General features: G+C 50.2%; 1 protein-coding gene across 2 annotated transcripts; it reads left to right on the top strand.

The window, feature by feature from the left end:
* The first annotated feature begins 351 nt into the window (after nt 1-351).
* On the top strand, nt 352-13,412 carry LOC117414948 (ribosome biogenesis protein BMS1 homolog). Of its 2 annotated transcripts, none has more exons than XM_034024807.3 (23): nt 352-462; nt 2,621-2,805; nt 3,205-3,395; nt 3,536-3,615; nt 3,761-3,949; nt 4,594-4,736; nt 4,847-4,968; nt 5,131-5,324; nt 5,551-5,693; nt 6,038-6,600; nt 6,953-7,054; nt 7,531-7,685; nt 8,100-8,181; nt 8,773-8,855; nt 8,966-9,148; nt 9,883-10,071; nt 10,477-10,657; nt 10,745-10,803; nt 11,158-11,280; nt 11,378-11,525; nt 11,674-11,849; nt 12,412-12,573; nt 12,848-13,412. In XM_034024807.3, the coding sequence occupies exons 2-23, from the start codon at nt 2,636-2,638 to the stop codon at nt 13,073-13,075; spliced, it is 3,666 nt and encodes a 1,221-aa protein (XP_033880698.3). In that variant the 5' UTR covers nt 352-462; nt 2,621-2,635; the 3' UTR covers nt 13,076-13,412. The 2 variants fall into 2 exon arrangements, with proteins under 2 accessions (XP_033880698.3, XP_058882276.1); XM_059026293.1 differs by having other exon boundaries at nt 444-574.
* The last annotated feature ends 1,488 nt before the right edge of the window (nt 13,413-14,900 follow it).

The raw sequence follows: 14,900 nt of genomic DNA, 5'->3' as shown, positions 1-14,900 counted from the left end.
GGCGTCTGCCAAATAATAATAATAATAATAATAATAATAATAATAATAATAATCTGAAACCATGTATGTACCTTAATATTTACATTGCACGGTATGCAAACTGTCCAGTGTCACATCGCACTCTACTGGAAAGTAGCGATAGTTCCCTATATGAATACACCAGCATTCTTGTAGTACTCAATACACAGTACTTTACTTTGTGTGCAAAGAATCCAGTTAATAAAGTGTCCGAAAAAAAAATATCCTGGCTATGAAATATTGTGTTGCAATGTTTAAACAAATTAGCTTAACGTAAATGCAATGATTGCAAGCATACAGTTTTTATTGATTCCATCGCGGAACCAATTGTACTTCGAACCCTCTGTCTTTGTTTCGTGCCGGCAAGTAAAGCGTTTACAAAGACTTCCGGGTGGACACACACGTGTGTTGCGCTGTTTGCAAACTTTCGGAGGCTCGTTGCAGGTAGGATTGATTGGGAAAGACTGCGGTTACTGGTTGTACTGGTAGCGGATTGTGCGACACATCGGGTAACAACGCGAGCTGGGAGTTATTGTTGCAGTATTTAAAAACAGCGGTAAATATTTTGATAGGTAAAAAAAATCTGAGTGACCGGGGCTAGGTCATTAAACTAAACCGCGGTCCCGAGATACCGCAGTCAGTAATTTGATAACATATTCCGAATAAATCAAATACAAGTTTTGTATTGTATTGGATACATTCCAATAATAACCTGGACACAACAACGGTGTGTTGATCACAGCATACACATAGTGTGTGTGTCAGTGCTGTATTATTCATGTCTACTGTGGGGTACTTTAAGGGTGTTGTATTACTCTCTGCAGAGTCTGAGGATGGAGGGGTAGTGAGTGAGCGAGGTGTTTGTGTCAGTGTTCATGTCTCTCTCAGGGTTTGATGATCATGTATCAATGCTCTGCCCTCTCTCTCAGGGTTTGATGATCATGTATCAGTGCTCTTCCCTTTCTCTCAGGGTTTGATGGTCTTGTATCAGTGCTCTGCCCTCTCTCTCAGGGTTTGATGATCTTGTATCAGTGCTCTGCCCTCTCTCTCAGGGTTTGATGATCATGTATCAATGCTCTGCCCTCTCTCTCAGGGTTTGATGATCATGTCTCAGTGCTCTGCCCTCTCTCAGGGTTTTATTATCTTGTATCAATGCTCTGCCCTTTCTCTCAGGGTTTGATGGTCTTGTATCAGTGCTCTGCCCTTTCTCTCAGGGTTTGATGATCATGTATCAGTGCTCTTCCCTTTCTCTCAGGGTTTGATGGTCTTGTATCAGTGCTCTGCCATCTCTCTCAGGGTTTGATGATCTTGTATCAGTGCTCTGCCCTCTCTCTCAGGGTTTGATGGTCTTGTATCAGTGCTCTGCCCTCTCTCTCAGGGTTTGATGGTCTTGTATCAGTGCTCTGCCCTCTCTCTCAGGGTTTGATGATCATGTATCAATGCTCTGCCCTCTCTCTCAGGGTTTGATGGTCTTGTATCAGTGCTCTGCCCTCTCTCTCAGGGTTTGATGGTCTTGTATCAGTGCTCTGCCCTCTCTCTCAGGGTTTGATGGTCTTGTATCAGTGCTCTGCCCTCTCTCTCAGGGTTTGATGATCATGTATCAGTGCTCTGCCCTCTGTCTCAGGGTTTGATGATCATGTCTCAGTGCTCTGCCCTCTCTCAGGGTTTTATTATCTTGTATCAATGCTCTGCCCTCTCTCTCAGGGTTTGATGGTCTTGTATCAATGCTCTGCCCTTTCTCTCAGGGTTTGATGGTCTTGTATCAGTGCTCTGCCCTCTCTCTCAGGGTTTGATGATCTTGTATCAGTGCTCTGCCCTCTCTCTCAGGGTTTGATGGTCTTGTATCAGTGCTCTGCCCTCTGTCTCAGGGTTTGATGATCATGTCTCAGTGCTCTGCCCTCTCTCAGGGTTTTATTATCTTGTATCAATGCTCTGCCCTTTCTCTCAGGGTTTGATGATCTTGTATCAGTGCTCTGCCCTCTCTCTCAGGGTTTGATGATCTTGTATCAGTGCTCTGCCCTCTGTCTCAGGGTTTGATGATCATGTCTCAGTGCTCTGCCCTCTCTCAGGGTTTTATTATCTTGTATCAATGCTCTGCCCTTTCTCTCAGGGTTTGATGGTCTTGTATCAGTGCTCTGCCCTCTCTCTCAGGGTTTGATGATCATGTATCAGTGCTCTGCCCTCTCTCTCAGGGTTTGATGGTCTTGTATCAGTGCTCTGCCCTCTCTCTCAGGGTTTGATGGTCTTGTATCAGTGCTCTGCCCTCTCTCTCAGGGTTTGATGGTCTTGTATCAGTGCTCTGCCCTCTCTCTCAGGGTTTGATGATCATGTATCAATGCTCTGCCCTCTCTCTCAGGGTTTGATGATCATGTCTCAATGCTCTGCCCTCTCTCTCAGGGTTTGATGATCATGTCTCAGTGCTCTGCCCTCTCTCTCAGGGTTTGATGATCATGTCTCAGTGCTCTGCCCTCTCTCAGGGTTTTATTATCTTGTATCAATGCTCTGCCCTTTCTCTCAGGGTTTGATGATCATGTATCGGTGCTCTTCCCTATGTCTCAGGGTTTGATGGTCTTGTATCAATGCTCTGCCCTCTCTCTCTCAGGGTTTGGTTTTCAGAATGGAGGAGAAGGAGCACAGGAAGCACCAGAAGAAGCAGAGCGGCCCGAAGGCCGACAGGAAGAAGAAGAGGAAGGCGCCAGGGGCCGGCGAGGAGGAGGATGGGAGGAGGAGGAACCCCAAAGCGTTCGGAGTGCAGTCTGCCGTGCGCATGGCCAGGACCTTCCACAGGTGAGAGAGAGCATTTCCACAGGGGAGAAGAGAGTGAGAGTACTCCTATTTCTGCTATCAAAATAGAAACACTAAATATTTCTGTACATTTGCAGCATGAACTTTGGCAATGCTCTTTTGACTTTAAAGAACTGAACGTGAGTGTGAGTGCAGGGATGGAAATAAGACTCATTGATTGTAGAGCTGTTTGATCCATTCCTGGTTTTACTATGAGTTCAATAAGACACACCTGAGCTTGTTACCTATAGTATACACTGGGGCTAACAAAGCTCACAGTAAAATTTGGAGTGAGTGAAACTTCTATGTGCAGGAGTCTTATTTCCATCCCTTGAGTGAGTGTGAGTCTCCACCACCCAGAAGCAGGTGTATAATACCCCCCCCCCCCCCCCCCCCCCCCAGAGCCCAGGACCTGCAGACGAAGAAGCACCACGCCCCGCAGGTGGACCGCTCGGCTCTGGAGCCCCCCCCGGTGGTGATCGTGGTGGTGGGGCCCCCCCGCGTGGGCAAGACCACCCTGATCCAATGCCTTATCAGGAACTTCACTCGGCAGAAACTCAGCGACATCTGCGGACCGGTCACTATAGTGTCTGGTGAGTGAGGGAGGGAGCAGAGGGAGAGGGGCTACGGGACAGAGCAACATCCATGGGCCAGTGACGATAGTGTCCAGTGGCAGAGAAGGGGAGTGTGGTTAATTCTCATGAATATTTGTTCTCTCTCTCTCTCGTCACAGGAAAGAAGCGTCGCCTTACCTTCATCGAGTGTGGCAACGACATCAACAGCATGATCGACCTGGCCAAGGTGGCAGACCTGGTGAGAGGCTGGGGCTGGTCGCTGTCTCTCTCTCGGGTTCTGGTGCTGATCAGTGCCAGTCTGAGATGATTGTGTCTCTTTGTGTTGTGATCCATTCTCTTGCTATCTCTGTATGACTTGCCCTGACCCAGTCTCTCTCTCTCAGGTTCTGATGCTGATCGATGCCAGCTTTGGGTTTGAGATGGAGACGTTTGAGTTCCTGAATATCTGCCAGGTCCACGGGTTCCCCCGAATCATGGGGGTCCTGACCCACCTGGACTTCTTCAAGAACAACAAGCAGCTGCGCAAGACCAAGAAGATCCTCAAACACCGCTTCTGGACTGAGGTCTACCAGGTGAGGGGGGGTGGGGTGTGACTCCTTCTGGACTGAGGTCTACCAGGTGAGAGGGAGGGGGGGTGTGACTCCTTCTGGACTGAGGTCTACCAGGTGAGAGGGAGGGGGGGTGTGACTCCTTCTGGACTGAGGTCTACCAGGTGAGAGGGAGGAGGGGTGTGACTCCTTCTGGACTGAGGTCTACCAGGTGAGGGGGAGGGGGAGTGTGATGAGACGCTGATACTGTCTGTGTGTCTCTGCTCTTTCTGTGTGTCCTCACTGTCTGTGTGTCTGTCTGCAGGGTGTGAAGCTGTTCTTCCTCTCTGGGATGGTGCTGTCTGTGTGTCTGTCTCTCTCTGTGTCCTCACTGTCTCTCTGTGTCTGTCTGCAGGGTGTGAAGCTGTTCTACCTCTCTGGGATGATGCTGTCTGTGTGTCTGTCTCTTTCTGTGTCTCCTCACTGTCTCTGTGTGTCTGTCTGCAGGATGCGAAGCTGTTCTACCTCTCTGGGATGGTGCTGTCTGTGTGTCTCTGTCTCTCTCTGTGTCCTCACTGTCTCTGTGTGTCTGTCTGCAGGGTGTGAAGCTGTTCTACCTCTCTGGGATGGTGCTGTCTGTGTGTCTGTCTCTCTCTGTGTCCTCACTGTCTCTGTGTGTCTGTCTGCAGGGTGCAAAGCTGTTCTACCTCTCTGGGATGGTGCACTCTGAGTATCAGAAGCAGGAGATCCGCAATCTGGGGCGCTTCATCTCCGTCATGAAGTTCAGACCGCTGGTGTGGCAGACCGCCCACCCCTACGTGCTGGCGGACCGGTGAGGGAGACTGTATAGCGCCTGTCATTATAGTGTGTAGTGCCTATAGCGTGACATACCACAGATCAACTTCCTTTTTTTTAATACCCCTCCCCCCCCCCCCACCACAGCATGGAGGACCTGACTGACCCAGAGACCCTCCGTATCAACCCCATGTGTGACCGCAAGGTGTGTCTGTATGGGTACCTGCGAGGGACATACCTGAAGAACCGCAGCCAGGTGCACATTCCAGGTATGAGCCGCACCTCCCCAGACTGCTTCCCCTGGTGACTTCATTTTTTTGTATCCTTTTAATGCATCTCCCTTTTCCTCTCTCCGCTCCCCTTCCCTTCTGTCTCTTTCCTCTCCTCTGTCTTCCCTCCCTTCCCTGCTCTCTGCTCTCTCCTCTCTGCAGGTGTGGGTGATTTCTCCCTGAGTGATGTGAGTTTCCTGTCAGACCCGTGTCCTCTGCCTGACTCTCTGAAGAAGCGCGCTCTCAATGAGAGGGAGCGGCTGCTGTACGCCCCCCTGTCCGGGGTGGGGGGGGTCGTGTACGACAAGGACGCCGTGTACATCGACCTGGGGGGCAGCCACGCGGACAGGGAGCAGGTAGCACCACACTCTGTAACACACCAATCTGGAGGGCAGTCACGTGAACCACCAGCCGGTACTGCGGTACACTCTCTCACTCACTGACACACTCACTCCATCCACATTAACCTGGGGGGCAGCAAGTACACTGCTCACTCTCATTGTGCACTCGGTCACACACGATGACACACGCTCGCTCGCTCACTCCAATATCCTAATCCCTGTCTCTCTGCCTCTCTCTCAGGAGGAGGCGCGCCCCACTGCGGAGCTGGTTCAGTCTCTTATCGGGGCGCAAGCCACCATCGACGTCAAGATGGCTGCCAGCAAAGTGTCACTCTTCACAGGCTCGGAGCCGCTGAGACAGGGGGAGCTGCAGGAGGAGGAGGGGTGAGGGGGGAAACCTAAACTGTCTTGCACTGATTACAGAGGGTGGAGCAATGCATTGCGTGTCGATGATCTTTACGCGATATATCGTATCGCAATAGACTGGTGTATCAGTGATGCACAGCATAGTCTTGCAAATGATTCTTCAATGATATATAAATGCACTTTATATTTGGTATGAATTCATAGGTTTTCTTGTATTATTCATTGTATTATTTGAGTTTGATCTTTTAACAAAGTAGTTGTTGATGATCGTTTCTGGACCAGGACTGTATGGGCATTCGTGTCGTGACATTATTGTATCGTTGCACCCCTGCTAATTGCATCAACTGATTGAACCCCTACAGGGCTGATGAGGGTCCCAAAGAGGAGAGAGTGTGGGACCCCGAGACACGGAGAGAGAGAAGGAGAGCCATCTTCACAGAGGAGGAGGAGGGGAGCGAGGGGGAGGAGGGGAGCGAGGAGGAGAGCGAGGAGGAGGAGGAGGACAGTGAGGGAGAGGGGGAGGCAGGGGAGGAAAGTGAGAGTGAGGAAGAAGAAGGGGAACTAGAGAAGCAGCCTGCCCTGAAGAGACTGAGAGTGGAGGGAGGGAGCGAGGCAGTGAAAGAGGGAGGCGGTATAGAGGTGCCAGCCTTCGCGGACAGTGAGGATGAACTGGAGAAGAGTGAGGGAGAGGTGGAGGAGAGTGAGGTAGAAGGAGAGAGCAGTGAGGAAGAGGAGGAGGAGGAGGACAGCGAGGGAGGGGGGAGGAAGGCCATGGATTCAGGGAACTGCTCTGAGGAAGAGAGCGAGGGGTCAGAGGTAGACTCCCCTCTCCTCGAGGAGTTGGGGTCAAAGGTGAAGCATCCGAAACACAAAGAGAAAGCACTCGAGGAGGAGGAGGAAGAGGAGCCATGCTTCGAGACTGCAGGTAACACTGTGAGCCGTCTGTCTATCTCGCTGTCTGTCTGTCTGCCTAGCTACAGTAGCTGGCTGTCTCTGGCTATCTCTGTCTAGCTACAGTAATTGTCTGTCTATGTCTAGCTGGCTGTCTAGCTACAGTAGTTGTGTGTCTGTCTGTCTGTCTGTGTTTGTCTAGCTACAGTAGTTGTCTGTCTGTGTGTCTAGCTGGCCGTCTAGCTACAGTAGTTGTCTGTCTGTGTGTCTAGCTACAGTAGTTGTCTGTGTCTGTTCTCTCCCTTTCACTGTCTCAGTTCAGCTTCATGAAAACAATCACTGTAGCTGATTCACATTTCTCTCCCCCCCCCCCCCCCCCCCCCCAGGAGAGCTGCGGTGGAAGGAGGGTCTAGCTCAGAAAGCCTCCGAGGCATTTCTACGGCAACAGCGGAGCACACCCAACCTGCGCAAGCTGGTCTACGGCACTGGTGAGAAACCGGCAGGCAGACTGTGAAGGGAGGGTCTCTCGCTGATTCAAATCCTGTAGAGTGTATTCCATTCTCCTGCACTCTGTTGTGCCCGGGGAGGGGGGGGAGCTGTCTGTCTTACAAACAGTGCAAGAGAAAGAAATGCACTCTCAACATGACTAGAGGAAGCCACCGAACAATTCTATAAACACGTCATTAAACCTAAATCTAAAGCAGACCAAAAGCGGGTCTGAATGTATTTCATGTGTTTATGCAGACCCTGTTGTATTTTAAACGTTTCAAATGCTTTCACTGAGATTGAGAGTATGAGGTCTACGTTCTGACAGTATCTTGATTAGCCCAGGTGTAGCGGTAACAAGCTCAGGTGTGTTTTGTTATAATCATAGTAAAATCAGGAATGAATCAAACTGCTGTGCAATGGGAGTCTTGCTGTATTTCCATCCTGACATGTCTCTGTGTTTGTGTTTCCCCCGCAGTGGCGGAGGAGTCGGAAGAGGAGGAGTCGGGCGGGGGGGAGTTGGGGGGACTGTTCCACGTGAGCCGCCCCGAGAGCGAGAAGCGACGCCGGGCTGACGGGCTGGACTGCAGCCACTACACCCCCGACGCTACACGGGACTGGGACCAGCAAGAGGTACTGGGGGGACTGTTGAGAGGGGAGCTTGTTGTGGAGGGGTCCAGCGAGGGCACTGTTGAGAGGGGAGCTTGTTATGGAGGGGTCCGGCCGGGGCACTGTTGAGAGGGGAGCTTGTTGGCGAGGGGTCCGGCCGGGGCACTGTTGAGAGGGGAGCTTGTTGTGGAGGGGTCCGGCCGGGGCACTGTTGAGAGGGGAGCTTGTTGTGGAGGGGTCCGGCCGGGGCACTGTTGAGAGGGGAGCTTGTTGGCGAGGGGTCCGGCCGGGGCACTGTTGAGCTTGTTGTGGAGGGGTCCGGCCGGGGCACTGTTGAGAGGGGAGCTTGTTGGCGAGGGGTCCGGCCGGGGCACTGTTGAGAGGGGAGCTTGTTGGCGAGGGGTCTGGCCGGGGTCAGTAACCGTCCCTGTCCCTCAGGTGCTGGACTCGATCCGGGACTGCTTCGTGACGGGGAAGTGGGAGGATGACAAGGATGCAACCAGACTGCTGCAGGAGGACGGTAAGAAATGAAATTCATTCTCTCTCTTACTCTTAAACTCAGTCTTGTTCTCTTACTCACTCTTAGCCTCAATTCATTCTCACACTCATAGTCACACTCCCTCACTTACCCTTGCTTGCTCACTTTTTTTTCACTTTCACTGAAAGTCTGGTTCAATATCTCTGTCCTTGATTTACAGCCATTTGAAATTGCTTTGTGTCAGATGGAAATGACATCAGAGTAAAATTAGCTATACTATTTAAGTATTCTTTTTAAACTATATATTACTAAAAAAAAATAGTACAAGGCTCTTTGTAAGATGCAAGCTTATTTTCACCCACTCAAGGTCGGAGCGGGCAATAAGCCCAGGAGTGGGTAGCCAATCTCACCTCCTGCAGTGGATATTAGCTTGTATCATACAGCACTTAGGTGATTTTCTACATATTGTACACCCCGATGACTTGTATGGAAATTACTTTGAGATTAGTCACAGTGTTTAAATATTCTTGTTTAAGTGTATTGTTGTAAGATTTTCATCCCACTCGTTGTGTCATACAGCATCTACACAACTCACTCTCTCTCTCACTCTCTCACTCTCTCTCTCTCTCGCAGAGGAGCTGTATGGAGACTTCGAGGATCTGGAGACAGGAGAGCTGCACCAGGGGGATTCTGGGAAGCAGGAGGACCAAGCTGAGGTAAGCAGACCAGGGGGCATGGGGAGGAAGGGGATTGATGACGGTTTAACCTTGAATTTTGATTTGTCATGTGATGCCTTTGCTAAGCCTGTCGATTCTGTTGTGAGCAGGAGGATGAGAGCGGAGAGGGGGAGGATGAGGATGGAGGGAAGGTGAAAGGCAATGCGGAGGGCGAGAAGCAACAGCGTCTGGACAAGAAGCGTCGTCTGAAGGAACGTTTCAACACGGAGTACGACGAGGGAGACGCCACCTTCTTCGACGATCTGAAGGGGGAGATGCAGCGGCAGGCAGAGGTCAGGGGTCACACCGGGGTCACATGATCCGATTAAGGTTCTTTGAGTTCAAGAGAGGTGATGCATCCTCAAAAGCAAAACCTGAATTTAGGCATTTTGCCATGAGAGCAAGGTTTAGAGTTAGGGTTAGGGCTCAGTCTTGATCCGGCTGATTTGTAGCATCGCACTAGAGCCCTGCAGCAGGACTGGGTTCCCGTGGGGAAAATATACTTTGTTGGGTGGGCAAAAATTTCAGATTGTGGTAATCCCAGTCAAGTCAGGTCTCCGAATCGCGGTCTCGTTGTCGTTCTGTGACGTCACATACTGTATCAGCTTGCTGTCAGGACAGGAGCGGGATTAAAACATATTCCCACTCAGTGCTCTGTGTCGCACCCTGTGAAGCACATACACCAAAGGTGGCACATGCTTCTGGGATCCTTTAAGACCCAGCTTGACAAAGTCCTGGGATCAGTCAGCTGCTAGGAATCGGACGAGTACTGATGGGCTGAATGACTTGCAGGGATGGAAATAAGACTCTCACTGCATAGCAGTTTGATCCATCCCGGGTTTTACTATGAGTTTAACAATACACGCCTGAGCTTGTTACCTATACACTGGAGCTAATCAAGCTTGTAGTCAAACCTGAAATAGGTGAAACTGCTCTGCAATAGGAGTCTTATTTCCATCCCTGGCTTGTATGAGGTTCTTTTATTCTTATATTCCTATTGTCTCTCTCTCTCTCTCTCCCCCCCCAGCTGAACCGCGCAGAGTTCTCCGCGGTGGATGATGAGACGCGGGTCCAATACGAGGGGTTCCGGCCCGGCATGTACCTGCGCCTGGAGATCCAGAGCCTGCCCTGCGAGTTCATCACCAACTTCGACCCGAACTACCCTGTCATCCTGGGGGGGCTGGGGGCCAGCGAGGGCAACGTGGGGTACCTGCAGGTCAGGAGAGGGGCATGGTGTGTGGGTGTGTGTGAGTGCCTGTCTCTCTGTCTGTGTGTGTCTCTGAGACTGGTGTGTGTGTCTGCCTGTCTCTCTGCTTGAGTGTGTGTGAGAGTGCCTGTCTGTCTGTCTCAGCGTGTGCGTGCATCTCTGATGTGTGTGTGTGTGTGTGTGTGTGTGTGAGAGAGCGTGCCTCTCTCTCTGTCTGTCTGTGTCTGAGTCTGGTGTGTGTGTCTGCCTGTCTATCTGCCTGAGTGTGTGTGCGTGTGAGAGTGTCTGTCTCAGCGTGTGCGTATGTCTCAGATGCTTGTGTGTGTGTATCAGATTGTTCTGTAGGATTTGATCCCCTGGTCTCTAACAGTAGCGCAGTGCTAACCTGTCTGCCTCTGTCTGTCTGGTTCTCAGATGCGTCTGAAGAAGCACCGCTGGCACCAGCGCATCCTGAAGACCCGCGACCCGCTGATCCTGTCCCTGGGCTGGCGCCGCTTCCAGACCCTCCCCCTCTACCACATCGAGGACCACAACGGCAGGAACCGGCTGCTCAAATACACCCCCCAGCACATGCACTGCGGGGCCACTCTGTGGGGTGAGTGAGAGGGCTTTTCAAATACAAAGTGTGTGTGAGAGAGATGGAGATGAGAATAGAGTTTCTAACCCCTGCTCTCTGCTTCAGGTCCCATCACTCCACAGGGCACTGGGTTCCTGGCTGTGCAGTCTGTGTCTGGCACCAAGGTGAGGGAGGGAGGGAGGGAGGGAGGAGACTGGGAGGAGACTGGGCTTACTGCTGCAATACTGTATACTGTGGCATGCTTTGATATCTTTAACATTAAATCATGTTTCATATTATTTAAACTTTAGATTGAAACTTGCAAGTCCGTTGACCACAAAAGGGCCGATAGTCAGACTAGCGTTCAACTGTCCAAAAGCTATTGGCCTCTGACATTGTGGATTTAATAAAAGTGATCGTGACTGCAGGTCTCACCTCGCAGTGGAACATCGCTCCCCTGGAGCTCAAACTGCCCTAAAAACAGGTGGGTTCTAGAGCAGGGTGCCCTGACGGTTCTGTGCTCTGTGTTCTGCACTCAGGCTGGGTTCCGGATCGCTGCCACTGGCGTGGTTCTAGACCTGGATAAGTCTGTCACTGTGGTGAAGAAGCTGAAGCTGATTGGCTACCCGTACAAGATCTACAAGAACACTGCCTTTATCAAGGTGAGCCCTCCGATCACACTCCCACCCCCACGTCACCCTCACTCCAACACCCTCTCTCACACCCTGTTTCTCCCCCTCTCTCTGCCTCTCTCTGCAGGACATGTTTAACTCAGTTCTGGAGGTCGCTAAGTTTGAGGGGGCTGCGCTGCGGACGGTGAGTGGGGTGCGGGGGCAGATCAAGAAGGCGTTAAGAGCGCCCCCTGGAGCCTACCGAGCCACCTTCGAGGACCGTCTGCTCATGAGCGGTGAGAAACTCTCTCTGTCTGTGACTAGTCCTGATCCAGTCTCTCTCTCAGGTTCTGGTGCTGATCAATGCCAGTCGGAGATGATTGTGTGTCTGTGTGGGTATATGCTGCTGGTCCTGACCCAGTCTCTCTCCTTCTCTCTCTGTAGATATCGTGTTCCTGCGTTCCTGGTTCCCAGTCTCTGTTCCTCAGCTCTATAACCCCGTCACCTCCCTGCTGCTGCCGCTGGGGGAGAAGGAGAGCTGGACGGGCATGAGGACGGTGGGGCAGCTGAAACACGATCTGGGGGTGAAGGTCAAACCCAACAAGGACTCGCTGTACAAGGTATGAGAGAGAGAGAGAGAGAGAGAGTGTGTGTGTGACTGCAGGAATGGAAATAAGACTCCTGTTGCATTAGCGTTTCACCCTTTCCAGGTTTTACTACGACCTTGATTAGGCACTGCATATAGGTAACAAGTTTGGGTGTGTCTTATTAAACAGGAATGGAGCAAACTGCTATGCAATGGGAGTCTTATTTCCATCCCTGGTCTGTGTGTGTCTCTGTGTCTGTGATTCTGTGTGTGTGTGTGCAGTGTTTTTGTGTACTGATGTTTTTGGAAATAGTAATAAAGCTTTAAGTAAAAGTCATGAAGTCATCAAGATGAAATTGCAGACACTGAGAAAGTCTTCACTTTTTAATTATGGGAATGTTTGATTTGTGTTCTGATCTCTCCTCTGTGTGTCTCTGTGAGTTGTGTTGTGATCTCTCCTCTGTGTGTCTCTGTTCCTGTGAGTGTGTCAGTGCGAGTGAGTTGTGTTCTGGTCTCTCCTCTGTGTGTCTGTCCCTGTGAGTGTGTCAGTGCGAGTGTGAGTGAGTTGTGAACTGATCTCTCCTCCTGCCTCTCAGCCGGTGGTCCGTAAGAAGCGACACTTCAACCCGCTGCACATCCCCAAAGAACTGCAGAGGGCGCTGCCCTTCAAGAACAAACCCAAAAATGCAGAGAAGAAGGGCAAAGTGCCCCGGGACCTGCAGAGGCCTGCAGTCATCAAGGAGCCCCACGAGAAAAAGGTAAGAGACCCCTGCACAGCCCCCAGCCTCGCCCCTGCACGGCCCCCTGCCTCCCCCGTGTACTGCCCTCAGCCTCACCCCTCTAGAGCCACTTGACTGGCCCTCCACAGCCCCCTCCTTGCCTCTCCTCACTGAGGCTCCTGACCCTGCTGCTGCTGCTTATCTTTCTGAGATCTGAGCAGATCACAAGCCAAGAAGTCCTGAGCAGGCCTGACCCTGCTGCTGCTGCTGTTATGTTTGATGTGTCTAACTCTCTCCCTCTCCCCTCCCCTAGATCGCCGCCCTGCTGGCTGCTCTGGGCACAGTGCACAATCACAAGCGGAAGAGTGCCCAGGCCAGGCAGCGCGAGCAGCACAAAGACTTCCTGCGGCAGCGGCAGAAACAGGAAATGGACAAGATGAAGAGGCAGAAGGAGGCGCGCAAGAAGATGTTCCGCATGATCGGGCAGCGAGAGAAGAAACAGCAGAAATCCAGCCTGAAGGGGGCAGCGCAGCACGACTGAGACCAGAACACAGACAGAACCAGCCCAGGACACTCTGACTGACACACAGGCTACATGACTAGAGAAGTCTATAGACACACACACACACACACTGGCAGTGATGCGACACACTACATGATATGTGTTTTGCAGGTTGTTTTCAGAGCCATGTTGAGTGAATCTCTATCCCTATCAGTCCTGTTGAAGAATGACCGAGCCACTGACCAGCAGTCCTGAGTGTGGAAAAGCACACAGGAGACCCGACAGGGAATTCAAATCAAATGTCCTGTTTTGTGTTTACTTCATTTAGAATTAACTGAATTGTAATGTAAAATAAATAGTGTTTTTTTTTCAGTTATTCAGTGTGCCTTCTTGGTTTTTAGGCTATTCTCTGTCTCTCTCATTGAATTGATATGAAGTGTGTCTGAGTGGAGTCTCACTCTCTCTCTCCTCTCTCTCTCTCTCTCTCTCTCTCTCTCTCCATCCAGACGGATGGTCTCAGTGTTCTTGATAGGAACAGGAAGCTCTGTGTGCTGGTGCTACATACAGCAGCAATAGCAACTCTAAAATATAATACATTTCCTATTGAAGAGCTCAGCTGACAGCAAAGCAAACGTGTCAGTGCATATCTGAAATATATATTTCAAATGACTTACCTTGTCTTGTATTTGTTTAAAAAAAGAAAAAAAACTAAAGCTACCCTGCGGGCAGTTTTTACAGGTGAGGAGTCATGACTGACGTCTGGATGGTAAATGTGTGTAAGTCAGTTTGCATGCTGAAGCAGGTGCAGCAGACTGAGTCAGTGTGGAAAACTTCAAATGACAAAATAACTGGAAATACTGCGTCACGATAGTCTAGCTGTGTGTGTCACTGTACAGCTCGGCTAATTCAGAACACAACAAAATCTTTCACAGTGTATAGACTGAAGTAGCTTAGCTGGTACACCAGAGTGTAACCGCTAACCTGTCCCCCTGCAACACTGAAATACCATATTGTTCTTATGTGTTTTATTTCTCACTGATATTTATTACATCCACCAGGGGGCAGGTTGACCTATATATAAACTGCATTGGAATATATAGTAGACTCTCATATAGATGCCATACAGCCATCTGAAATGTATTTGTGTCTATATCAGATGATGTCAACTTCAAATTATTATTATACTGTCAATTATATTAAAACAAAAAAATAATACATATAGTATAGGGTGCAGTGTGAGATACAAGCTGATGTTCTCCCACTCAAAGTGTATATATATATATATATATATATATATATATATATATATATATAGTAGCATGGGGAAAATTGCTTCAGTTCTGATAAGTTTGTTGGGGATTGTCGATGGACTGCAATCTTCAAGTCTCGCCATAAATTTTCAATTGGATTCAAGTCAGGACTTTGACTGGGCCACTCAAGAACATTAATTCTCTTCTTGTTCAACCACTCCAGTGTGGCTTTGGCTTTGTGCTTTGGGTCATTGTCCTGCTGAAATGTGAATTTCCTCCCCAGTTTCAGAGTCTTGGCTGACTAAAAACAGGTTTTCCTCAAAGAATTGCCTGTACTTTGCAGTATCCATTCTCCCCTCTATCCTGACAAGCTTCCCAGTCCCAGCTGAAGAGAAGCATCCCCATAACATGATGCTTCCACCACCATGCTTGACAGTTGGGATGGTGTTGACTGGGTGATGTGCAGTGTTGGGCTTGCGCCAGACATGACACTTGGAATTTAGACTGAAAAGTTCAATTTTTGTCTCGTCTGACCACAAAACCTTTTTCCACACGTCTGCAGTATCATCTACATGCTTTTTCACAAACTCTATAGTGCTTTAAGATTAGGCTTT

This window comes from Acipenser ruthenus, chromosome 7 (genome assembly GCF_902713425.1).
Source record: "Acipenser ruthenus chromosome 7, fAciRut3.2 maternal haplotype, whole genome shotgun sequence".
NCBI lineage: Eukaryota > Metazoa > Chordata > Actinopteri > Acipenseriformes > Acipenseridae > Acipenser > Acipenser ruthenus.
The sequence above is the reverse complement of the archived record's forward strand: the minus strand, read 5'-3'. Positions and strand labels throughout refer to the sequence as shown.